The sequence below is a fragment of the Loxodonta africana genome, chromosome 26 (assembly GCF_030014295.1).
Source record: "Loxodonta africana isolate mLoxAfr1 chromosome 26, mLoxAfr1.hap2, whole genome shotgun sequence".
Classification (NCBI taxonomy): domain Eukaryota; kingdom Metazoa; phylum Chordata; class Mammalia; order Proboscidea; family Elephantidae; genus Loxodonta; species Loxodonta africana.
The window spans coordinates 45,902,473-45,928,961 of record NC_087367.1 but is presented as its reverse complement, the minus strand read 5'-3'; the positions used below and the strand labels follow the sequence as shown (position 1 = coordinate 45,928,961).

At 46.5% G+C, this 26,489-nt stretch overlaps 1 protein-coding gene across 1 annotated transcript in view; it reads left to right on the top strand.

The window, feature by feature from the left end:
* The window catches only part of LOC100663461 (inhibitor of carbonic anhydrase-like), an 81,519-nt gene that overhangs the window by 50,733 nt on the left and 4,297 nt on the right, over nucleotides 1-26,489 (top strand). The window contains exons 6-17 of the mRNA XM_064277302.1: nucleotides 581-689; nucleotides 2,060-2,218; nucleotides 3,504-3,651; nucleotides 4,441-4,496; nucleotides 6,181-6,359; nucleotides 7,667-7,838; nucleotides 8,788-8,930; nucleotides 10,047-10,137; nucleotides 11,634-11,690; nucleotides 15,627-15,782; nucleotides 18,823-18,967; nucleotides 23,004-23,068. Of these exons, the coding sequence (XP_064133372.1) occupies nucleotides 581-689; nucleotides 2,060-2,218; nucleotides 3,504-3,651; nucleotides 4,441-4,496; nucleotides 6,181-6,359; nucleotides 7,667-7,838; nucleotides 8,788-8,930; nucleotides 10,047-10,137; nucleotides 11,634-11,690; nucleotides 15,627-15,782; nucleotides 18,823-18,967; nucleotides 23,004-23,068 (1,480 nt within the window). The remainder of the gene's footprint in view (nucleotides 1-580; nucleotides 690-2,059; nucleotides 2,219-3,503; nucleotides 3,652-4,440; nucleotides 4,497-6,180; nucleotides 6,360-7,666; nucleotides 7,839-8,787; nucleotides 8,931-10,046; nucleotides 10,138-11,633; nucleotides 11,691-15,626; nucleotides 15,783-18,822; nucleotides 18,968-23,003; nucleotides 23,069-26,489) is intronic.

The following is a 26,489-nucleotide window of genomic DNA, read 5'->3' as shown; positions in this document are numbered from 1 at the left end:
GGAAAGCAGGAATCCTTGACCAACAGATCAACTTGTTGTTCAGTGTTGTCAAGTTGCTTCCAACTCATAATGACCCTATGTCCAACAGAATGAAACACTGCCCGGTCCTGTGTCATCCTCACAATCATTGCCATGCTTGAGCCCATTAACAGATCAATTTGGTGGAATCCAAATCTGGGAGTGGATAAGATGACATCTTGTGGATGGAAATATTCTATAATTCATTCATTCACTTAGCCAACGAATATTTATTGAGCACCTACTGGTCCTGGGTTTCTAGGTGCTAGAATTCAGCAGCAAATAAAACAGACAAAAATGTCCCTGCCTTCATGAGCAAGTTCATCAGAATGTGACAAGACTAAGGAGAAAAACAAGGGGGCATCCAGAATGTAGGAAGTGGTGGTTTTAAGAGTGTGGTCCAGGAAGGCCTCACTGAAAAGGGGACATTTGAGCAAAGATATGAGAAAGGTGAAGGAGATCTGAGCCATGCAAGTATCTATGGGGCCGGTGTTCCTGGCAGAGGGCTTAGGCAGGTCTTCCTCAGAGGGGAGGGGCTTCATCATGGTCTGGTCTGTTCCAGACAAACCAAGCAGATGCTGTGACTCTCGATGCAGGATGGGTGTTTGAGGCAGGCCTGGCGCCCCACAACCTGAAACCTGTTGCAGCAGAGCTCTATGGGTCAAAAGAGAGTAAGTTCTCCCTGGGGACCCAGGTGTCTGTGCTGACGCTGCAGCCATGGGGGGAGGTAGGGTCTCGGTCAACTTACACTTGCAGGGAACAAAGTTGTTGGATTGAGTGAGGTGGTCACTGATGCTGACCCATGAGGGCTGGGGTTTTGGTTCTCCTGGGAAGCTGTGAACTTTATGCACCTGACAGACATGCTATTGGTGCTGCTGAATGGGTGTGTCTTAGTTAACTAGTGCTGCTATAACAGAAATACCACAAGTGGGTGGCTTTAACAAAGAGAAATTTATTCTCTCATAGTTTAGGAGGCTAGAAGTCCCAATTCAGGTGCCAGCTCCAGGGGAAGGCTTTCTCTCTCTGTTGGCTCTGTGAGAAGGTCCTTGCCATCAATCTTCCCCTGGTCTAGGAACTTCTCAGTGAAGGGACCCCAGATCCAAAGGACACACACTCCTCGCTCTTCTTGCTTGGTGATAATGAGGTCCCCCGTCTCTCTGCTCAATTCTGTCTTTTATATCTCAAAAGAGATTGACTCAATATACACGTAATCTTGTAGATTGAGTTCTGCCTCATTAACATAACTGCCTCCAGTCCTTCCCCATGAACATCATAGAGGCAGAATTTACAACACATAGGAAAATCACATCAAATGGCAAAATGGTGGACAATTGCACAATATTGGGAATCATGGCCCAGCCAAGTTGACACACATTTTGGGGGGACACAATTCAATCCATAACAGAGGGTATGCACAGCCTGTGAGGGGGAGGTGCTGCCCAGAGTCCATTGCCTCCCCAGTGGCATCTCTGGAGATGCAGGCACCCTGACAACCTCTTCCCTGTGCTCAGGCCCCTGCAGGTGCTACAGAAGCCAGGGCCTGCGTCTTGTTGTACGGGGAAAGTCTGGGGGCGTCCAAGAATGTGACTTTGCCTATTTCCCACACCTTTCCATTAGTTCACTGTGTGAGAGCACAGCCTGCTTGCATTTGACTCCAGCTTTCAGGGCCCTGGCAAAATCCTGGAGACACCCCTGCATCCTTCCCCTCACACCTTCACCTTCTGTCTGGCCTGTAGACAGAGAAGCAGAGAAGGGTGCAAAGCGGTAACATCACAGTAACCCGGAGCTGAGGGTTTCCTTAAAAATGCCCCCACAGGGCTCAAGTCTCCCCACTGGATGGGAGGGGCTGGCAGAAAAGGGGCTAGTTTTCTCGCTTCTGTAAATCAAAGGTGCTTTTCATTCTCTTTTCTGCCTGTTTGCCAGGGGTATGGTGCAGGTTCTAGGACTCCCCGGAAGTTCCCCATTGCATACACTCTGGAAGACTAGCAGCCATGATATGGCATCTTCTTTTTGCCCTTCCTTTCTCCCTGCCCCTTTGCAGATCCACAAACCCACTATTATGCTGTGGCTGTGGTGTTGAAGGGCAGCAGCTTCCAGCTGAACCAGCTCCAAGGCAAGAAGTCCTGTCACACAGGCCTGGGAAGGTCTGCTGGATGGAACACCCCCATCAACTTACTTCTCAGCGACTTGCCAGAGCCTCGTGTGCCATTGGAGAGTGGTAAGCAGGCAGGAGCATTCAGGTAGCCCTCTCTACTCTAGTTGCCCACACAGGCCACAATGGGGCCATACCGTCACTATCAGGTGAACATGTGTGATGAATTCTGTTGGGCGGGGGGAGTCGGGGAAGAGGGAGGCTCAAGCTTTAAACCCAAGGCAGGGTTCCCTTGAGATCTGGCAGCTGAATTTTTTCTTCTCTCAGCAAAGACGCATTTGTCTCTCTGAGCTCCTGACAGCCCCACAGACATGGTAACCCCAGCCTCTTGGCTTGGCCAAGGCCACCACTGAGGCCAGCTGAGAAAGAGAAACTTCCCTCCAGCTTCTCAGAAGGCTCTCTAGGGGACTGCAGCCACCTGCCAGCAGTCAGGCCTCAGTGGCTTGGAAGGGGCATGGGACATCAGCAAGGAAGGAATGAGTGGACTGGAGCTATGCTTGCCCACGTACCCTAGTCTGCTTGTTCAGTTGTGATAGTCGATGTGAGCCTAGGTTGTATTTTCAGCCCTTAAGAGGTAACAGCCATATCTTTCTAGACTCTGCAAAAGTACACCTTTTGGAGCCCTGCCAAGCTCTGCAACATTTGTTTTGATTGTGATAGGGATAAGTGACCACTGGCATTGGATGGAGTACTGCAGCCCGGGCCACAACTCTAGGGCCATATTCTGTGTGGGCGGTTATGTGGTAGCTGTAGGCATGACCCTCACCTCACCAGCTCCCTCCATGAGTTCCCAGAAGACGAATGTCCTTGAGCCACCACAACCTCTGGTTACAGAGGAGGTGGGGTAGGGGTGGGTAGCAGTTTGAATCCACCAGGTGATCCTTGGATAGCCCGTGGGGCAGTTCTACTCTGTCCTGTAGGGTCGCTATGAAACAGAATTGACTCGATGGCACTGGGTTTTAGTTTTGGTTTTTTGTTTTAGTGGCCCTGGGGCTACAGTTTGGGTTCAGTGTCAGTCAGCAGCTCTTATACTTGGAGCAGACAAGCTGGGGAAACATTTTCCTGGGCTTAGCCATGGCCCACACATGACTGTGAGGCCCGCCCACACATGACTGTGAGGCCCGACCACACATGGGCCCAGCCAGCCACTGCCTCGAGCACAGGCATCGTCAGCCACTTCTAGCAGGCTGCACACAGCTAGCCTGGGCATACTCACTTCCTCAGGACAGTCCTGGAAGTGTCTGCAGACTTAGGCCACCCTACTCACGCACATGCACAGCACAGAGGCCCCCAGTCAGCTCATGCACGTGGTCCATTTCTCTGTGTTGAACAGCAGTATCCAAGTTCTTCTCGAGCAGCTGTGTCCCCTGTGCGGATCTGGAAAGGTTCCCCAACCTTTGTCAACTGTGTGCAGGGGCGAGGACAGCCAAGTGTGCCTGCAACTCCCAGGAACCGTACTTCGGCTACTCAGGCGCCTTCAGGTGAGTCAGCCCGTCTGCTGCTCCTCCTCACTCTGGAGACAAAGGCACCAGTAGTGGACAGGGCCTGCCCCGGCCCCACAGAGTGTCAGTGTGAAACTCAGGGTCCTGAGTCCTTCCGGTGGCCCTTACTTCTAACTATCCTGAGGAGCAGTCTTCTTTGGGGGTCCCCTCTTGTCTTTCCAGAGAATACCCTTTGTTACGCCCCTGATCCAGGGAGGGCTGACGGGGCAGATCATCTCTGGGACTCTAAGATCCACTAACACAGGCCTGGGCTCCCCGATGGGCCAAAGACCAAAACCACTACCCCATCCCCCACCTTGCATCTTTCTGCCTGAGCCTCTCCATGTGTCAGGGACAGGTGTCTGCCTCTCCCCACCCCTGTCTCTCTCCATACTTTCCACCATAAGTGAAGTGGCTGCTGCTTAAAACCAGAGTGAAACTGGCTGAGGATCCAAGGCCACCCAAAGTCTTTATCCTCTACGTAAAGGCTTTAAACTGTTATTTAAAAAAGTTTTTTGCTGCCTTCGAAGAGGAAAATGAGGGGCCTGCTTTCACATCATCTCTCCCCAGAGTTACCCAGGATGTCAACTTCCATGGCCCCTGCTTGCTTCAGGCTTGGGCTTGGCTAGGGGGGGTTCAAAGCTGGCCCCTCAGACAAGCCATCGCCTCTGTAAGGATAGACTGATGCCCAAGAAACTGGTCGAAGCCCTGGGAGCCCGAGGTCGGGGCTGCACGAGGGAGAATCGAGGCCGTGCTGGTGGCAGGTGGCCTGACTCTCTTGTTCCACAGGTGCCTGAAGGACGGTGTCGGGGATGTGTGTTTTGTGAGGCACATGACGGTGTTTGGTAAGTGCTGGAGGAAAAAGATCGTTGGGAGCTCCACCCAAGCCAGGGGAACGGGTTCTTTCCTGAAAGTTTCCTTACATCTGGAGATGAGCGATGAGATCTTTAATACCACAGGAGTGTTTTCGTGTAACGAACATTTCTGTTGTTGGTACTTTGCTTAGTGCTCAGCTCATTTGATCCACAAACCCACTACGCAAATTTCCTGAACATTCAAATAGAACTTAGCAACGAATAAAGCAAAACAAGTTTTAATAATCCGATTCCCTTAGTCATTGAAATATTAGTTTCAAATTTAATCACATTCTCCTGAATGCTTTCTTATAAATGTCTCCCAAATGCTTCAAATACCTAAGGCAAGCACACAAATCATTGTAACGATTTCAGAACTTATTGGCACCTCTACAATGAAATCTGTTACAAAAGTACTATACCATGTACATAAATGAATTTTTTCCTTATTTCTGTATATGGAAAATTTAAAAATTCTGTCCTAAAGTTGCTTGTCCACTGCTGTAAAAGATCCCCTATTGCCTTTAAGGGAGAATTTTACGAGAGAGAGTATACCAGGCTTTAGGGGTGGAAATGTGTGGTGGTGGCAAGCAAAGGTCTGCTCTTGCCGCTGCTTGAGCCCTTGGGTGACTTAAGTAGAAAAGTTATTTCTTTCTGAAGCGATTAGATCATATCGATTCTCTTAATTTAATTCTAATATTGCTAAAATCATTTCAATTTTTTCTTCTAAATATAAAAATTTTAAATTTATTTTCTCTATAACATACCTAATTAAAATTTGAACGGTTCACAGGAATTCTAACTATACTCCTCTTTTAAGATGAGATTTTAACAAGCCCACAAACCATCATTGCCATCGAGATGATTCTGACTCATCATTGCCATCGAGTTGATTCCGACTCATAGCGACCCTATAGGACAAAGTAAAACTGCCCCATAGAGTTTCCAAAGAACACCTGGTGGATTTGAACTGCTGACCTTGTGGTTAGCAGCTATAGCTCTTAACCACTACGCCACCGGGGTTTCTTTATCAACCCCAGTACAGTGGGAACTAAAGAGCCAGTTTTCCTCACAGATCTTCTCCCTCTTTGTATTTGCGGAGTTCCCTGACTGAGCCCCTGGGCCTCCTCTCACCCCTCAACCCTCCAGGGCCTTTCCCCAGCAGGACTCTGCCCCAGGGGAGTATTGCTACTTTAGTGGGGGGCCTGGTTTTTTCTCATGTGGCGGCATATCAGTCCCAGACTGGCTGAGACTAACAAGTTATGTCAGCTCTCGGAGCCTCAGTTTTCTCATCTCTAGAATGAGATAATCGTATTACTGGCCTCCCTGAGTTGTTAAGAGGATTAAATGAAACAGCGTCCTCAGCATCGTCTTTGGTGTGGCATGAATGATCAGTAAATGTTTGCCGTCACCATTCATATTATGAGACCCACAGAGACATGGGACAGTCACAGGGATCCTGGGTCAGACACTCACCTCAGCCCCACGTCTAGCTGGATGGGAGGTAGTAAACTCGTCATTTCATCTCCCCAGGCCTCAGGTTCTGCATCTGTATAAGTGTTTGGGAAGATTCTCTGTCCTCTTCAGGTCAAAAATGGTGTGATTCAGCGAGGAGTAGGGAAGCACAGCTTAGTGCTTCTGCCTGTGGAAGCTCATCTGACTTTCTCTCCCCCAGAGAACCTGCCAGACAAGGCTGACAGGGATCAGTATGAACTGCTCTGCCCGGACAACACCCGGAAGCCGGTGGACGCATACAAGGACTGTCACCTGGCCCAGATCCCTTCTCACGCCGTTGTGTCCCGAAGTGTGGACGGCAAGGAGGACTTGATCTGGGAGCTTCTCGACAAGGCACAGGTATCCCCATCCGCCCATCTGCTGTCCTCCCCTCCTGCTTTGTGGACCCTGTTTAGATTTGGGGGTTTTCCTTCCTCGCCTTCTTGCCACCGTAGGTGGCCTTCTGTGCTCAGGACACAGCAGGAACCACACTACACATCACCTGCTTCACTGACAAGCCACTCAGACTATACATGTTACAGATGTCAGAGGCCATGAATCCCTTGTCGGCATCACCAACCCAGCAGGCCAAAGACTCTTTGCAGAGGCCCCTCGTTGCCCCATTTCCACCTTTTCAATTCTAAACTGGTCCTTCAGTTTGCAGTGCAGACGGCCCCCCTCCATGAAGTGCTCACCTTATCCCATTGGCTTGTGCTCCAGCCCTCTTGGCTACCTGCCGCCCCCAAAAGGCAGGAACCCTGAGCATTCTCTTCTCCAGACAGCTTCCAGGCATCCAGGTATCAGCACACCCGTGTCTGTCAGTGCTCTCTGCTCAGTCAGACATGAACCTGACAAAGAGCCTGCCCTTGAGTCCCCACAGACGAATGTGGGACATAATGAGCACCCATATGAATTACCACCAGAACGAATCAGTCCAACCTTGGAGGCTTGGATAGGGCACTTTGCAGAGGACAGAGAGACTGATTTGCACAGGCTGTCTGGGAAGATTCCTGTGTGCACCCCAAGGAAGTGGGGGAGAGGGCTGCCAGGGAGGGCAGCAGGCGTCATTTCATGCAGAGGCCCTGCAAAGGTAGGTGGATATTTGAAAGAGCGTGTGGGCAGATGCCATCATCAGTCAGGAATGGCTCTGGAATGGTCAGCTGGAGTCATACGTAAAGGGCCCTTCATTTTTTGGGAGGCAGAAAAGGGAAGAGACTTCTTGAAGTGCTTCAACTGATCCTTCAGTGGCAGGTCCGAAGTGGGACAGGCGTCTAGGATCCTGGCCTCCAGCCCCAGGGGCATAGTGTTGGGGCACCAGCGGCTCCAGGAGGAAGACCACCATTCCACTGCCCCAGGGCCGTCAGATTGCCAGGCGTCAAGCAGCCTCACTGACTGCCCAGTGGGAACACAGAGCAGTCAGCCTGGTGTTGGAGAGGGCCAGCTAGCTGCCTGACACACTTGACTGTTGGCCCCTTTGTACAGGTCTAGGGAGCAGCCCTGGCAGTTTCCCTGAGGCTGCACAAGGTGGACATGCTGAAGTTTGTCCTGGAAAGGGACCTGAGAATGCCATGAGCCACTGAGACTTCAGGGCTTTCATAGTTTTCTCCCCTTCTGCTTTTTTGGTCTGACATTTTCTTTCCTCGCCGTTTCTTTTATCCTTTGAACAGAAATATTTTGGAAAAGGCAAGTCAGCAGAATTCCAGCTCTTTGGCTCTCCTTATGGGAAGGACCTGCTGTTCACAGATGCTGCCCATGGTTTTCTAAAGGTCCCCCCTAAGATGGATGCCTGGTTGTACCTGGGATATGAGCACATCACTGTCATTCAGCATCTAAAGGGAGGTGTGTAAAGTCTTGGCGGGGGCGGGGGGGTTGGAAGCAGTGGGACGGGGCAGGGGCCATTGACTGAGGCTTTCTAGGTGCCTGCACGCCTCACTCAACCTTGATCAGCCTGCGGGGCTCAAGGAACTGCTGACTGCATTGGGTTCATACCAGGATTTTCTGCTGAGCTAGGAGCAAGACCTAAATTATAAGATCCCAAAAGGGTTTTGAAGACCTTCAGATTATAGATAGCTTGAAGTGATGATGTATTATCCGGGATTGCCCCACCCAACACAGGCCTATTTGACCTGAAGACAGTAAAATAGCCCATCCTAAACTGGAGTGGGAACATGGCTACTTCCTCCATCAGGAGGGGAACTGTACCTTCAGAGGATTTTGTTCCGGCTCCTGCCTTCCGTTAGATCCCTAGGGTTCATTTGTTGCTTCCTTTTTTCATTCTTCTGTCTCCCCTCCATCTCTTGTGGCTATGAGCTGAGCAGTTTATTACTGCACCATGGGGCTCCCTCCGTTTTAGTTAACCAGCATCGACAAAAGCAGTCACTGTGTTAGATGTGAGCATATAGTGGTGAGCCAGGACACTGGGTGAGGGGAGAGAAAGAAGGCCCACGACAAAACAAAACACAACACAGGACTACGAACTGGGGTTTCCTCCCTGGATGGGAGAACTTAGTCCTATAAGAGAAAACCCTAGAAGGCCCTGAACTGGGCTGGTGCTCAGAGAGGGCTCCCCTGGAGAGGTGAGGTCAGGAGCTCTGCTTCACTGCACTTGTTCCCCATTTTTCCTGAAGGATGGTAGGCAGGAAGGAGTGTGTCATGGGAATGCAACAGGCCAACACAACTGGTGTCAGTGAAGGACCTGCATGGGGGCAGCCACTCCACAAACAGTGGCACTAAGTGTCCAGTCCCATCTTGGTGTGTCCTTAGGACTCTGATTCTCATCCTATCCTAGGTGAGGTCAACTCCAAGAGGGTGCGGTGGTGCGCAGTGGGCCACCAGGAGAGGGCCAAATGTGACAACTGGAGTTCTGTGAGTGGTGGCGCCTTAGAGTGCACCATGAAGGAGACCACTGAGGACTGCATTGCCGCCATTGTGGTACGCAGGGCCCCTCCTCCAAACACGCAGCATCTCTGCTGAGTCTGGCATTGAGACCCCCTTCCCAGATGTCTCCCCATCAGCCAGTATGCTGCAGATGCACCTGTCCTTGCTGCCACCTCCCCTTGGCTGCCCCATAGGCTGCTTCAGCTCAGGGCAGGGCAGGCATCTAACAGAAATGCAGAGCTGGCCCAAGACCCACACTCCTCTGGGTCCCAGCTATAGAGTCCAGGAAGCTCTGAGGGGTGTCCTGCCTAGGAGCCATGGAAAGTGGGGGGGCATTCAAAGGTGTGGTCAGGATCAGTGTGCATTGTGATGGTAGATTGCCCTTTGCAGTCCTTTAGTTGTAAGTTTAATTTCTGTCCTAATTATGAAAAATTCCATGCCAGGAGAGAAATTGAAGATAAATCATTGACAATATCATAACTCAGGGATCATCAAGCATGTAACCTCTAAGTTAGGAAGTTGTGTTGTTATTGACTTTCCAATGCTCTATGAATATGTAATATTCTTGTGATTAGAAAAAAATACTTAAGAAGACTAAAAAATGGACAAATTTAGGAGACTGTACAAACAGTGAGATCCTAATTTTGGTAAACCTCCCTGGGACCAACCCATAAGATTAAGAGCTTGCTTATTTATACAGTCTCCTAAATTTGTCAATTGTAAGAATTAAGTGAATTTAAAGGCTGATAACATTGCCTGGCATACAGTAAGCAGTCAACAAATGTTAGCTTATTATTATTTCATAATTACTATTGTTATCTAAAGTGTTGAGCACAGTTGGTGCACTTTGCTAGGTAATGAAATAGTCATTTAAAATGTTTTTAATACCTGCATAATATTCAACCAAGTATTTCTGCCTCAATTTCTGCCTTAACACGTGAATGTCTAGGACACACAGCCTGGGTTGGACAATTGCTCCTGGGTCAACAAGGCCAAAGGTGTGCCCAGTTTTCTAATCCCTGTGTTTACATGGCAGAAGATGTGGGTGACCCATGATTTGGATGATTACAAGGACATGTGACATGAAGTCAATGTGACAAAAAACTCTGTGGGTTGGTGGGATGGGAAACAGCCTCACTGTTATGCTAGCGATTTGGTTTTTAACTTCAGAAAGGAGAAGCTGATGCCCTGAGCTTGGATGGAGGATTCATCTACACGGCGGGCAAGTGTGGTTTGGTGCCTGTCCTGGCGGAGAACTACAGTAAGTGGAGGGGAGCACCTCTCTGGCTTTATTCCCTCTGGGCCATGAACATAGATGAAGAAACAATGTAGTTCAGTGTTGACTTGCCATTGAGATAATAGTTATTGTTGGAGTGTAAGGAGTTAGTAAATAACATCTCCATTCCTTCCAAGTCGGAAGCAATTAAGATATCGACACAGGAGTGAGGCAGAAAGAGATCCAAACCTTTGTAACTGAGACAGTGGTAGTGGAGGGCATGGTGTAGGACTGACCACCAAACCAAAACCAAATCCATCGTCACTGAGTTGATTCCAACTCATAGAGACTCTATAGGACAGAGTAGAACTGCCCCACAGGGTTTCCAAAGCTATAAATCTTTATGGAAGCAGACTGCCACATCTTTCTCCTGCAGAGTGGCTGGCGGATTCATACTTCTGATCTTTCGGTTAGCAGCTGTCTGCTTAACTGCTACACCAGCAGAGCTCCTTGGATTGACCATAAGGCATGATGAATCGCTCTTGAAATAAGTTGTCCGCTAATTCAGGGCAACAAGTCTGTTGGTTTACCACATGGCTGAGGACAAGTGAAATCACATTTTGTTGTAGGTGAAAAGATCTAATTCTCCCTCCTCCCACTGCCTTCAAAAAATGCCTCCAGGTACCCAGATCATTTTGACAAGTTTACCAGTCATTTAACTCACTCCTCTGCTGAAAGGTTGAAGGGCAGGGCTTCCAGGTCAAGAATCTTCCTTCAGTGGAGGTCTATCCACATGGAAACATAAGGCCAGGAGAAAAGGGGGTTTCCCCAATAAATATCATTTACTGAACACTTAACTGGATGCCAAGCAGTGCACAAGAAATCATACATTTTGCACCCAAAACAAAACAGCTCTGTGAGGTAAATAGTGGTATCTCTATCCTGCAGATACAAAAACCAAGGGAAGTTAAGCGACGTGTCCAAAGTCACGTAGAAAGCGGTAGAATAATCCAGGCCTTTCTGACTTCACAGACTTGCTTCTTTTCCATCCAGAACTGCAGGAATGTAAATCACCGCCTATCACACAGCCTAGGGCTCTGAAGGGAAGAAAGATGTCAGGATGACTTGGGTCGCACAGCAAATGCAAAGGAATCTTTGCAAAGATCTTCTGTGGTCTCTGTTCCCCTTCAAAGGGCATCTCACTTTCATTCTCTGCTCTTGTCTGAGTTTTGGGGGGAGATTTTGGGTTGGAACCTCATGTTCAAATGGCAAAGAGTAGGAAAAAGGAGTAAAATGAGTGTGTAGAATCTTAGCTGGCTAAAAATCAATGATAATCTGCTCAGTTAGTGCTTCTCATTTTAGTCTTGACTAAAAATATACATATATAAATATATATATATTTTTTATTGAGATTGACAAGATCATGACTTTGGATTGAGTAATGTTGCTCAGAATCGACTTGATGGCAGTGGGTGGGTTTGATATTGTTTTTGAATGTGGGTGTTTAATGTTCTCCCCCTTGATTGTTTTTTTCTTTTTAGACCATAACGATGGCAATGCAGGGCTTGGGTCTAAGTGTGTGAATACACCTGTGGAAGGTGAGTCAAGACCAGTAGCACTGGGACTCAAAGGTAAAGACCATTGTTGGGGAGAGGGTGAGCAAAGCCTTAAAGACAAACAAAAATTACAAAAGCTGGGGGAAAAAGGAGAAACCACTGCTAATTGTTCAGAAGTAAATGAAGCTGTAATGATAATAATGTGTAGGGTACTTACGAGTTGACACAGGACTCCTGCTTACACTATTCCCATTTCTTCTTCTCAGCCATCCTGTAGTCCAAACCCACTGCTGTCAAGTTGATTCTGACCCATAGTGACTCTATAGGGCAAAGTAGAACTGCCCCACAGGGTTTCTGAGGCTGTAATCTTTACAGAAGCAGGCTGCCACATCTTTCTTCTGCAGAGTGGCTGGTGGGTTTGAATTGATGACCTTTCGATTAGCAGCTGAGTGCCTAACCACTGGGCAACCAGAGCTCCTTCATCCTATAGCATGTGGGTATTATTGTCCCATGTTATATAGATGGGAAAACTGAGGCTCAAAGACTTTGTGACTAGCCCAGGGCCACACAGCCAGGAAGTGGCAGCACATGGACTTGAGAACAAGCAGAGTGACTGGACACCCCACACTGCTTCTGGTTACATGCTGCCTGCCCACTCAGCATGAAGGTCAGCAGCAGGGCAGGAGCCCGTTCCTGCTATATATGGGGCTGAGTGTAGGCCTCACAGAGAAGGAGATTCACTAATAACATGCTGCTAATGAAGAAGATGAAGAAGAGGAAAATGAAATCACCTTTTAGCTTTTAGCCAGCTGGAAGTTAATAGCAGGGGAGTTAGCCTCGTGTTTGGAGTGGGAGACCACCACCAGTGACAAGTTCTCCTATCTTGGGATGCCAGATAGGTGCAGAGTGTGTGTCTGTCCTGGAAATACTGTGTCTTAGGCATTAAAGATCAGTGGTTCTCGAAGTGAGGTCCCTGAACCAGCACTGTCAGCATCGCTTGGAAACTTGCTAGACACAAAAATTCTCAGGCCCTGTGATAGACCTACTGAATCAGGGACTCTGGGGGTGGAGCTTGGCGATCTGTGTTTTAACAAGCCCTTCAAGTGATTCTGATGTACAGTGAAAACCCCTGTGATAGAGGATCCTGGAATGAAAAGCAGGTGGTGCCTTGAACTTGGAGTTTCTTGGTCAGGAGACCTGGCTCAAGGGCCTGGGTTTGGAGCGCTGCAGCACAAGCAGCACTGTGTGGTCCCGGAGGCCCCACCCCATCCATCCTCCACGAGGCCTCCAGAGTGCAAAGCTGACACATGTCTCCCCTGCTGATCCTACAGCAGCTCCCCTTCACGTGCAGACAGGACCCAAGCCCTGGGATACACTGTCGCCTCTCTCTGCTTTCACGGCTAAGCGGTCTTCCCTGAGTTGTGTCGTCATCCCCAACCTTAAGGGTCAGCCATGTATTCTATTCTGATAATTTGTAGCCAGCAACAACTCTAACCACTTCAGTGTTGTTGTTAATTGCTGTCAAGTTGATTCCGACTCATGGAGACTCCATGTGTGCAGAGTCAAACTGCCATAAGGTTTTCAACAGTGGTTGAAATTTTGAGGAACTGCAATGATATGCAAATATAGGCTGATGAGGATGCTTACAGGCCTGATCTTACCGTGATGGAGTAAAGACAGTGGGTAGCCATACAGTCATACACACATGACATTGATTTCACGAGATCAATGACAATAATTAATGCCATGTGTGAAGAAATAGTGACACCTGAAGAAAGACACTAACGGTTTTTGGCTACTGGAATGATAAGACCTTACTGTGGCCTCACAGGGAAATCTACTTCACCAAGAAAGGGGCTCTGGTACCACTTCTGCCACTAACAACAATGCCGTTATATGTGTGACCTACTTTTCCTACAGTATGTTCTCAGCTCTGAGAACATCTGATCCCCTAGCAACTCTCTGAGAACAGTATCACTGTCACCATTTTACTGAGAAGAAATTTCAGCTCCGAGATTCTAAATGACTTGCCTGAGGTTATTTAGGTGGCGACTGGCAAGACAGGTCTTCCACCTGCGTGGTTGACGTCCAACTTATTCAAGCTTGAATGTAGAGACCTGATCCTGATCTATGGCAACAACAAAGTGAGTGGGGGAGGGAGATGAACCACAGTATCTTCTTACTCTAAAGGTTTTTTTTTAATTATTATACTTTTTTTTTATTATACTTTAGATGAAGGTTTACAGAACAAACTATCTTCTCATTAAACAATTAGTATACATGTTGTTTTGTGACATTGATTACCAACTCCATGACATGCCAACTCTCTCTCCTTCTGGAACCTGAGTCCCCTATACCAGCTTTCCTGCCCCCTCCTGCCTTCTAGTCCTTGCCCCTGGGCTGGTGTGCCCCTTTAGTCTCGTTTTGTTTTTGTAGGCCTGTCTAATTTTTGGCTGAAGGGTGAACCTCAGGAGTAACTTTATTAATGAACTGAAAGGGTGTTTGGGGGTCATACTCTCAGGGTTTTTCCAGTTTCTGTTAGACCAGTAAGTCTTGTCTTTTTGTGTGTGTGTTAGAATTTTTTTTTTTTTTCTCCAGCTCTGCCCAGGACCCTCTACTGTGATCCCTGTCAGAGCATTTGGTGTTGGTAGCCAGGCACTATCTAGTTGTGCTGGACTCAGTCTGGCAGAGGCTGTAGTACTTGTGGTCCATCAGTCATTTGGACTAATCTTTTCCCTTGTGTCTTTGGTTTTCTTCATTCACCGTTGCTCCAGATGAGAGGAGAGTATCTTTGTTGGCTGCTCACAAGCTTTTAAGACCCCAGACACTACTCACCAAAGTAGAAAGTAGAACGTTTTCTTCATAAACTATGTTATGCCAATTGAGCTAGATATTCCCCGAGACCACGATCCCCACAGCCCTCAGCCCAGAAATTCGGTCCCTCAGGGGGTTTGGATGTGTCTATGGAGCTCCCACGACCTTGCCTTGTACAAGTTGTACTGGCTTCCCCAGTGTTGTGTACCGTCTTACCCTTCACCAAAGTTACCACTTATCTATTGTCTATTTAGTGTTTTTCCATCCCCACCCCTGCCCTCCCTTGTAACCATCAAAGGTTGTTTCTTTTTGTGTGTAATAAAGGTTTATGATTCTTATCATAACGCAGCTTTGAAATTCAGGCCTTACTCAACAAGCACATTTCAGTTACATACTATTGGGAAAGAGATAACCTGAAATGCTGACAATATCCCCATTACAATCGGGAACCAGGCAAGAGCGGCCACTCCACCAAAGATATTTGGTATTATTTTGGAAGTGAATGCAGTAAGATGAGAAAAAGAGTTTTTTGTTTTTGTTTTTAATTTTGTGGGAGGGAAGAGAGAAACAATTGTTATTACTGGAAAACAATCTTAGAAATGATATTAGAAAACAAGAGGCTTGACTTAGAAAAAGATGTCATTTAAGTTCTTTCTTCTGGACTTCCATTCAACAGAAATATTTAAACAAGTGCAGTTACATGTACAAAGCTTTATATAAAGTGTTTTGTAATATGGATCCACGTAAATGCCTACCATTAGGAGGATTATAAAATATGGTCCATCCATACAGCAGAACATAACTTAGATTCAACCAGTAAACAGAAGGAGCATAGCTTTATCTATTTCTACTGAATCAGAAAATTGTCCACAATCTATTATGGAGGAAAATGAAGCCAACTTGCAGAAAAGGATTCCATTGAAAAAGTATGACGTGTATATGTGTGTGTATAAATATACGTGAGTGTATGTATGAGGACGTATATGAAGAGCAGCAGCATAAGGGTGTTTGGCCCAGTACCTAATAATGAGAACTATTGGGAGGATCCTCTGCTGGGGGTTCCAGATGTTCCCCTTCTACAAGGAGAGTGTGGGCGGGGCATCTAGCCATTTTCTGAGGGCCCTGGAGCTATTGAAAATTGCACCTTGGAATCTCTGTTGCAAGGTTATTACACCGTAGCAGTGGTTAAGAAATCAGATGCTGACCTCACCTGGAGCTCCCTGAGAGGCAAGAGATCTTGCCACCCCGCGATTGGCACATCTGCAGGTTGGAACATCCCCATGAATTTGATTTATAACCAGACCAAGTCCTGTAAATTTGGTAAGTGTGTTCTAGGAGGGGCTGTGGCAGCCCCTTCCTTGGGTCTTGCCTGTGTAGGGCAGAAATTCAGTTTGTGAATAGTAAAGAATGCCACTAATGGGTGGGGGGTCAGAGCTTGACAGACATTGTGGGTGAGTGAGCCTTCCAACCTGAGGTTCAACAGGTTCGCCCCTTTCTCCCCAACCCTTTGCTTCTGAGGGGAGTGGTTTGGGCCCAAAGGATCACGCTCAGGGAATTAGCCTGATTCTTTAAGTCCTAGAAATGGCTCAGGGAGCAAGCCCGGGGTTGCAAAGCAGGTGTATGTATGTGCTGTTTTCACATAAAAACGGAATTGGTTTCTTTCTTAAGGGAAAACCTTATACCAGTAAATCTGCGAGTGCCTTAAATTTCACTTTCATCTTCATTTTTCTTAGATTCCAACGTTAGTTCAGCAACTCTTTCCAGTACCTAAACTGCCCCTGCTCCTCTGCCTTTCTTACCCATCTCACAAATCCAGCCCTGCATGAACCCTATTGCCCTGGCTCCTCTCCCTCTGCAGCTGAGCAAGGCTGGGGAACCTCACAGGTGGAGCAGTTTATTTTGAGGGAAATGCTCCAGCCACTGGCCTGACGCTCACAGGCACCCCGCTGTTTCTCTGCTCTGCTCCTCCTGCAATTTCCCATAATTATCCTGCCGCCCTAATTGTCCACTGCCCTAAACCCATACCTAGCTTCCATTCATTCTCACAGACGATCTGCAAGAGACAATTGAAACCACCAGAGGATCCCCTTCAACATCCCACTGCCAGAAGCTGTGGGCCTCCTGACATCTGCATCACCCAGCCTTCCTCCCCTCCCCTGCAGAACCCTCTACCTAGGCTTGGGTGAGGGCCCCTTCCTACTGCTCCCCCGAGAGCCTCAGTTACCACTTCTCCCTCTGGTATATCCAGCAGTGTCTTTCAACATGTAAACATATCCCGTGTCTTCCATTTTAAAAATCCCCCTAACATTCTCCCCTGCTTTACTATCAGTTTTCTTAGAAGAGCTGTCTGAACCACTCCCGTCCCACCCACTCCCATTCTCCCCCCACCCCCCCGCAGCTTCTCTGCATCCTCCTCAGGAAGAACTCTGACCAAGGCCACCAGCGACCCCATGTGGCTCAGTTGGAAGGACAGGCTTCAGCCTGCTTCCTCACTGACCTCTCAGCAGCATTTCTTCCAATTGCCCTAAAATACACAATTCCATGGCTTCTGTGAAAACACATATGCTTGGCTTTTCTCCTACTCCAACGTCAGTCTGCTTTCCCAATCTGGCTAATAAATTTTTGAGCTGCTTAAAACAACTCTTGTCCCACTGTAAGCTTGATCTCCAGGCACTCTTATCCATACCTACAGCCCTGATGACTATCAAAACTTAGATTCATATATATACAAAGCTAGGCACATAGCCTAGCAAGGTAAATGTTTAGTTAAGTACTAGATAACCAGATAAAATGATAGCTTGCTGCTGTCCTACTATTATTATTAAAAAAAATTAATACTGTGGTATTATTACTGTATTATTATATTTGCATGTTCATAAAACATCAAGTTTTTATCCCTAGCACAGATCTCTCCTTGGCCTCCAGACACATATGTATATTCAACTGCTGACTTGACATATCTAGTCAGGAGCTCTGGTGGCACAGTGGTTAAGTGCTCAACTGCTAACCAATAGGTCGGCGGTTTTGAATCCACAAGCTGCTCTGTGGGAGAAGATGTGGCAGTCTGTTCCCACAAAGATTGCAGCCTTGGAAACCCTATGGGGCAGCTCTACTCTGTCCTCCAGGGTCTCAATGAGCCAGATTCAACTCAACAGAAACCGATTTAGTCAGTATCTCAAAACACATTAAGCTCAACCTGCCCAAAACTGAATGCATCATCTCCCCTGCCAAGCCTGGGCCTGTTCCAGAGCTACCTAGCTTAGTCCATCTGGTTGCCCCAGCTGTCATCATTGACACACCCAGCCATCACCAGTTATGTCAATTTCACCTCCGTTCACCTGTGTCTATCCCCTTTGCCCTGCTCTAGACCAAGCTATCCTCATCTCCCTGGACTGCTGCAATACCTGCTTCCTGGACCCCAGATCCACTGTGGATTCCATCCACCCCACTGCCAGACCTGTCTTTGCAAAGCGAAGATCTGACTATACGCTGCCCACCACCCCCGGCCCAGATTGTCTAAAGCCCTTAAAAAGCTCCACATTTCTCTAAGGATAAAGAACAAAATCCATAGCACAGTTTAAAAGATCACGTATGGTCTGGACCCTACCCCTTCCCCACTCACCACCTTGCTCCAGGTGGCCCAGCCCCAGTGGCCTCGGTTAAGTTCTGTGTCAGCCCCTCTCCCCGCCAGGCCTTTACGGATGCTGCTTCCTTGTCTGGAAAGCTCCTCCCACTCTGCCCTTGGGTACCTTCTACTCGTTCTTCATCTCTCAGCTTGAGAATGCTCCCTGGCTCTCAGGTTTATACCAGCTTCCTTCATCTGTAGCCTCCTGGAACCATATTCTTTTTCCCCAGATCTAGAAAAGAAACATGAATTCACTGGTGTGGTTGCTGAGTAATGATTGCCACCCCACTGGATGCAGATTCCAAGAGGGCTCGCCTAAGTCTGAGGTCCTCATTGTGATGCCCTGGAGCACAGCACAGGGCTGGACAGCCCTGCCTTTCCAGGCTCTCCCTGAACTTGAACTCAAGAGAGCAAATCTTTGAAAGAAAGACAAGGGTCAAAAGCGTGTGGTGCTGGTTCAACAGCCAGGACCTCCAGTTTGGTCTCCTGTCTCGAGGTTGCAGTCTGCGCCTGGCCTTCCGCACCGCTGCCCGGACTGGGACAGGGTGGGCTTCCACGAGCTCACAGGCGCCTCGTCCAGCTTCAGCCAATTCCCCTTTACTTTCCTCCAGCTGGAACCTCTTTTGATTCCATAAAGTTCTTCGCTTTAATAATGTTACTAAATACCTGAATGTGTCTTTATATCACCTAGGTAATTTTAGGGACAGACTCTGAAGCTGTTGTCCTTCTGTGCAGATGAATTCTTCAGTCAAAGCTGTGCCCCTGGGTCAGACCTCAATTCCAGTCTCTGCGCTCTGTGCAGCAGTGGTGTATCAAGTCCAGCCCACACGTGTGTCCCCAGCAGCCACGAGAGATACTATGGCTCTACAGGGGCTTTCAGGCAAGTGTCCGTCCATCACTTTTCTCCTTGGAACCAACCCAGTGAACATGGTTATGCATCAAACTATAAAATATTCCTGAAAGAAGTTAAAGAAACTCTAAGCAAATGGAGCCCTAGTGGCGCAGTGGTTAAGAACTTGGCTGCTAACCAAAAGGTCAGCAGTTTAAATTTACCAGCTGCTCCTTGGAAACCCTATCGGGCAGTTCTACTCTGTCCTATAGGGTCACTGGGAGTTGGAATTGACTGGATGGTAATGGGTTTGGGGTTTTTTTGTTTTTTTTTTTTTAAGGGTCATCTCCACTTAGATTTGTAATTACCTTCTTGAATTTAAATACCCTAAACTGAACTCTTGAAATTCCACAACTCCACCCAGACCAGCACCTCTTGCAGCCTTCCCAACCTCAGTTAAAGATAACTGCATTTTTCCTTTTGTAAAAAAAAAAAAGTTAAAATCTTGGTGTTATCTATGGCTGTTCTCTTTCATACCCCATATCTGGTCCATCATCAGATCATGTTGACTCTACCTTCAAAGCCCTCCAACGATTTCCCATATCACCAGAGTAAAAGTCAAGGCCCTTCTCTGATGTATAAGGAAGGCCCTTCTTGATCTGGACCTCATCTTCTACTTCTTTCCCCCTTCTCTTTCTGCTCCAGCTATCTCGGTATCCCAGCTGTTCCTTGATGGTGTCAGGCACACTTCTGCCTCAGGGCCTTTGCACTTGCTCATCTGGAATGCTCTTCCTCCTCATATCATCAGGGCTAGTTCCCTCATTTCTTTTAGGACTTCTCAGGGAACTCTTCATGGCCACTGTATAATTTGACACCCCTCCCCTTGGCAATATTTTGTATTCCCCCTTTCTTGCTTTATGGTTTTTTTTTTTTTAAACATCTATCCCATACCTTTTATCAACTTAACTTGCTTAAAATGTCTCTTTTGTCCAGTAAATTAAGGACTCCTTCGGTTGCAAGTTAAAGTGATCCACTGCTAACTGAAAGGTCAGTGGTTTGAAACCACCAGCAGCTCCACGGGAGAAAGATGTGGCAGTCTGCTTCCATAGAGACTTATAGCCTTGGAAACTCTATGGGGTCGCTATGAGTCAGAATCGAATCGATGGCAGTAGGTTTGGGTTTGGTTTTAAGTGAGAAAAATCCATGTGAATCAGCTTAAGCCAAAGGGGGCTGCTTCAAAAGCTGCCCCTGCAAACTCCCTCCTCATAAAGATGGAGACCTGAGCTTCAGGAGCCAGAAAGATGCTTCAAGGCTAGGGATACTGGATAAAATACAGGATGTCCATTAAATTAAAATTTCAGGTAAACAACAGATGAGTTTTCTGTATCAGGGACACACTTTGCTTCTGCTGCTGCTGCTTCGCCTTTTTCTCTCTCTGCACATGTGCCTCGTGTTTGTCTTTCTGTTCAGATTGTTTTTTTCCATTTCTCAGTCCATGTAGAGGGAAGGGAACACAGTCCCAGGATTGTTACAACCCCTCAGTGATAAAGGAACAGCCAAACACAGCCCCAATTCCCAGGCAATGGGGTGAAAGCCTTCCTGCTCACACCAGTCATGCAGTGAAGTCACCTTGTAAAGTGACAGCTGCCTCCAATGTAATCAGGAGGATTGTTTGGGATGGAACGGCAGGAGTTGGGTCTCAAAAAAAGTAACAATGTTTGGGCAGCCAAACAAAAGCCAAGAAATTTTTTTTTAATAAAATTATACGAAGGGACTCTTGTTTTCCTAGATATAAAAAAAATCACGTTGTAATATTGTAGTAATCAATGTTATGTTTATATGCAGGAATAACAAATCAATGGAAGCAAATAGAATTCTGAGACAGATACATGGACAGGTTACAATTCAGTCCATAACAACGGTGCATTTCAAATCATTGGGGAAGAGTGAACTTGAGAGAGAAAATAAAACGTGTCCTGAGAACTGGCACCTGGACCTGGTGACCCTAGTGAGTCAGTCCTAGAAGCTGGACTGGCAAGGTCAGGGAGGGCAGGTGAGGGGTGCTAATGGTAAATGAGGTGTGTGTGATGAGTAGGGGAGTGAGGCCTGTTGCTGGGGGCAGTACAGGGGTCAAGGCAGGGTTTATCGTTTTAAAAAGGAAAGGCGTATAAATGAGAAGAATTCAGTAAACAGGGAGAGATTACAACTACAGAGAGAAAGAGGATAACTGATTAAAAAAAAAAAAGTTTGAAGGTGGTCAGGGGCGGTTGCTCTGGGAAGGACACCTTTGTGTTTGCAGGAAGGGTGACCTTCCCTCCTCTGTAACTGGAGGGCAGGAGAGGAACACCTAGGCTGGCTGATTCGGTTGGGCAGAGTCTTCTCTGTGAAACAGAAACACGTGTCCTGTGCTTAGGGTGTGTGAGTGTTGGGAGTGGGGGGCCAGGTATGAGGTTCGCAGAAAGTGGGAAGACATTTGAACTCATGTCTCTATAAAGTGGAGAATGGTTGTCTAAAGCTGAGGTTCTCACACTTGAGCATGAACTAGAATCACCTGGAAGGCTTGTTCAAACACAGATTGCTGGACCCTGCCCCCAGAGTTTCCGAGTCAGTAGGTCTGGGGTGGGGCCTGAGAACGTGCATTTCTAACAAGTTTCCAGGAGACGCTGCTGCTGCTGCCGGTGCAGGGACCATACTTTGAGAACCACTAGTCTAGAGTAGAGAAAGGGAGACAGGAGAGAGCAGCTGCTATGAGCACCCAGGTGAAGTCAGTGCTCGGGAAGTCTCAAGTCTACCTTGCTGCAGAGGTGCAGGCACACCTAAGGCAGATGGCGATGCTCATTCACGACTGGATTCTGTGAAGGAGGCATGAAGGGAAGAAATGGGGCAAGGGAGCTTAGGAACTTTGAATGGGAGTAACTGATCCTGGCTAGGTGTAGAGGCACCTGAAGCTGAAAGAGAGGGAACACTAGAGTGCTTCTGACAATTGATAGCAATTTCCAACTGACTAAATGTCATAAAGCTGGTTTTTAATGTGCTCAACCCTTCTCAAAAAGAATGCACCTTGAATACAGGGAAATATTTTTCACGGGATTAAGCATGAACAAACATTCAGTGACACGTACTCACTTTTATTAATACCGAGTAGCAGGGGCCTAACTGGAAAACAGTACCTGGGGCAATTAGTGTTAAATTGCTGAAGGATCTCTCATAGCTGGCAATGGAAACTGTGATGGCTGATAGAAACTGCTAATTGGCACCCCTCCTCCAGTGGCCCCCAGAGCACTGTGCCCTACCTGCATGCCATCCCCCTCCCCACCCCCAGCTAGGTCTTTGCTGAGTAGACATCTGAGTCCACCACCTGTCAGTTCATTGTACTGTGGTGGCTTGTGTGTTGCTATGATAATGGAAGCTATGCCACCAGTATTTCAAATACCAGCGGTGTCACCCATGGTGGACAGGTATCAGTGGAGCTTCCAGACTAAGACTAGGAAGAAGGGCTTATTGATCTACTTTTAAAAATTGGCCATTGAAAACCCTATGGATCAGAACAGAACACTGACCAACTGGAGTCAAACACACCAATGATTTTGAAAATGGTGCAGGATCAGACAACATTTCATTCTGTTGTACATGGGGTCGTCGTGAGTCAGAGCCATCTCTACAGCAGTTAAGGACAACAGACATAGGATTGTGGCAAGATTCTTTCAAAACCACCTCTTCCACACCAATCTTAATCTCTGGTCTTGTGTTTTGATTCAAGGACAAAGTCATCCCTTGATTATCCCTGTTAATAGGGAAATACAGGCACCTCCTCTGGAGAAGCTGGTCAGTATTTAAAACAGAAAACGGTAATCTATAATAGAAATGAAATAGGCAGTTTCCTTCCTCTATCACATTTCCCCCTCAAACTGCTAGGGATGGCCTGGGTGTTTTGTGGTTTGTGTGGTTTGTGTGGTTTGTGTGGAAAGGGTCGGTGTCAGGTATGCCAAGTGGCCCAAGTGGATGGGGTGTGAAGCTTCTCAGTGATTCTTTCTGTGTCTCTTTCTCCCTCTCCTGTTTATCCTGCTCTCTGACCCTCGCTGTACAGATATCTGGTTGAGAAGGGAGATGTGGCCTTTGTGAAGCACCCCACAGTCCTGCAGAACACTGACGGTAGGTGACTGCACTGTCCTTCCTTCTCGCAGGAAACTGTGAATCTCTCGTGTGAGATCGCTACTACCACTGCCACTCCCGGTTGGCCAATTGGAATGTTATTAATCCTGTTAGAGTCCAGTAACTTAGGTCCTAACATTTCTTATTTTGGGAATGAGAAGACTCTTCACATCTGGTCCAACTTACAGGATTGAACCTGCTGTTACGTGGGCTTCAACCCAGCTCACAGACACACAGAGGCCAATTTGGTTTTCTCAGTTCACAAAAACATAAAGACTGTCCCTGTTACCTGTACATGCAGGGCAAGAATCATGTATGCTTTTTAATAGTTTATCTTTACATACATATTTTACTTTCATGAGCTGGTTAGGTACCCAATTCATGCTTATGCTCACTTTGAGGTGCTGCCTGAGAGCAGCTGGGACTTTTTAGGGAGATGCGTTCCACCAGAGATTGGGTGCTTATTGATACTCTATGTTCACGGTCGTCCAGACCAAGAATTAGCAAACTCAAGACCCCTGTGACCAGTTCAGCCTCCACTCCACTTTCTCCTAGCCTCACACCCTACCTCCCAGGGAAAAGTGAGGCAAGGGAAGGGAAAAACCAGAAACCAAACCTGTTGCTGTTGAGTCGATTCCTATAGGTCAGAGTAGAACTGCCCTGTAGAGTTTCCAAGGAGCGCCTGGTGGATTTGAACTGCCAACCTTTTGTTTCGCAGCTGTAGCACTTAACCACTACGCCACCACAGCTTCCAGGGAAGGGAAAGATCTTTCAAATAGTAACTCAAAACCCTAAAGCAAAAAAGCAAGAACATGATCAACTTTACTAAACAAAAATTTTAAACTTTTTATGAACAGAAATCAACCATAAAAAAAGACAAATGACAAAGGACAAACTAAGACAAAATATTTGCTTGGAATATGGCAAAGGGCTTTTCAGTTTAGCCAAAACTAAAGCATTTGATAATAGTAGTGTTGGTGAGGGTATGGGCAAAGCTGCTTTTGTATGCTTTTGGTAAATTGGTTTGACACTTTTAAAGAAAAAAATGGATATATTTATCAAACATTTAATTGCACATAATCTTTGAACCAGAATACATTTCTAGGAGTTAATACCACAAATTTATTGACACCAGCCTGCTAAGATTGAAAGGTTATTAACTGCAACATTTTTTGTAGTCAAAACTTAGAAAACAAGCTAGGATATTGGATTAGTTGAAGATATACTGATACTTCTACACAATGGAGTATTGTGGTGCTTTTAAAGAGAGTACAGAAATTCTACTAGATGGTGCCTGGCTACCACCAATGACTGCCCTGACAGGGAACACAACAGAGAGTCCCGGACGGAGTGGGAGAAAAGCGTGGAGCAGAACTCAAATTCACGTAAAAAGACCAGACTCAGTGATCTGACAGAGACTGGACGAATTCCTGAAACTATGGCCCCTGGACACTCTGTTAACCCAGAACTGAATTCATTCCCAAAGCCCATTGTTCAGGCAAAGATTAGACAGGACTATAAAACAAAAAATAATACTCGTGAGAAGTGTGCTTCTTAGTTCAATCAGACACATGAGACCAAATGGGTGGCTCCTGTCTGGAGGCAGGATGAGAAGGCAAGAAGGGACAGGAACTGGTCAAATGGACACAGAGAACCTGGGGTGGAAAGAAGAAGTGTGCTGTCACATTGTGGGGGTTGCAACTAATGTCACAATACAATATGTATATAAATTTTTGTTTGAGAAATTAACTTGAGCAGTAAACTTTCACCTAAAGCATAATAAAAAAATAAAGAGAATACAGTAGTTCTGTATATCATGGTATGAAAAGATTGCCATGTGAAAAAAGACGTTGCAAAACACAGTATACTTAATACACCGTTTCTGTTTAGACCTTTTAGTTCTCCTTGTTGTTGTCATTTTTAAGAATACATTATTATCGATGCTTAAAAAGTGCCTGGAAGGACACAGCTGGAGATGAACTCGGTGAGCTCTAGGGAAAGAGGGATCCAAGTTCTCTCTTTAGACTCTTTTTATGCTTGACTTTCTCACACTGTTACCTTAAAACAGTGGTTCTCAATGTGTGGCCCTCAGGCCTGCAGCATCAGCATCGCCTGGGAACTTGTTGGAAACACAGATTGTCAAGTTCCACTCCAGACCTACTAAATAAAAAAACTTCCGAGGCAGGGCCCAGTAATCTGTGTTAACTGTTTCCCCAGAAGATTCTGGTGCGCCCAGAACCCCATGGCCCTAAAATATTTGTGTGACCTCCAGGGAAAGTTTTTATAGTGGCATAATCTAGACTTTGAAGTTCCTGATATTGTGAAGTTGTATTTTCAGGGATTCGATAAAGATGTACAAAACTTATGAGGCATTTGGAGACTGAAGAAAAAGCTTCTTCCTATTTGGCAAGAAAAAGTCAAGGATTTATTCTTGCCACAGGAAAAAGTGACACTGGGTACAGGATACTGAGAGAGATCAGCCACCGTAGACCTATGTCGAATGTGCAAGTGCAGGTTAACATGGCGTCCCTCTTCTCTGTATCATGTTATTTACTGTAAACTTCTTACTGCATATAACACGCATATAGAAAGATGTACCAATTATAAGAGTACTTCTTCACCAAGTACTTTTCACCAAGTGAGCTCACCCAGGCAACCAGCTCTCAGGCCAAGAAATAGAAATGATCAGCGCAGAAGCCCCCTGGGCCCCTTCCCCTCACTAAGCAGCACAAGAAGGGTCCTGACTTCCAACACCATGGATCAGTTTTGTTGTTTTTAGATTTTTATATAAATAAAACCATAGCACAGGTTCATTTGTGTCTGGCCACCTTTGCTCAACATTATGTCATGCCATTCATGCAAGTTATTGCTTGTAGCAGTACTTTTTTTCTTTCATTGCTGAATATTCATTGTGTATGTAGACCACAATGCACTTATCCTTTCTGCTATTAATGGTCTTTTGGGTTGTTTGCATTTTTTACTATTATGAATAGTGCGACTATGGACATTCTTGTGCATGTCTAATGTAGACATATGTCCTCATTTTTCTTGGGTATGTACCTAGAAATGGATGTGCTACATCATAGTATATACATATGATTTGCTTTTTTAAAAGGTAATATTGTATTTTCAGTGGAAGTATACACAGCAAAGCAGGTTCCCATTCAACAATTTCTATGCATGTTGTTCAGTGACGTTGGTTACATTCTTCACATTTTATCAACATCCTCAGTATTTCCGTTCTAGTTCTGTTCGCATTAACCTAGCCTCACAGCTCCCCACCTTCTCATCTATGTTTTAGAGTATTTGTTGACCATTTGGTCGCGTATTGATGGTTTCTTAAGAAAAGCACAGTACTCATGGGTGATTTTCATTTCTTTCTGAGCTAACCTGCATTTTTAGCTAAAAGGTGACTTGAGGG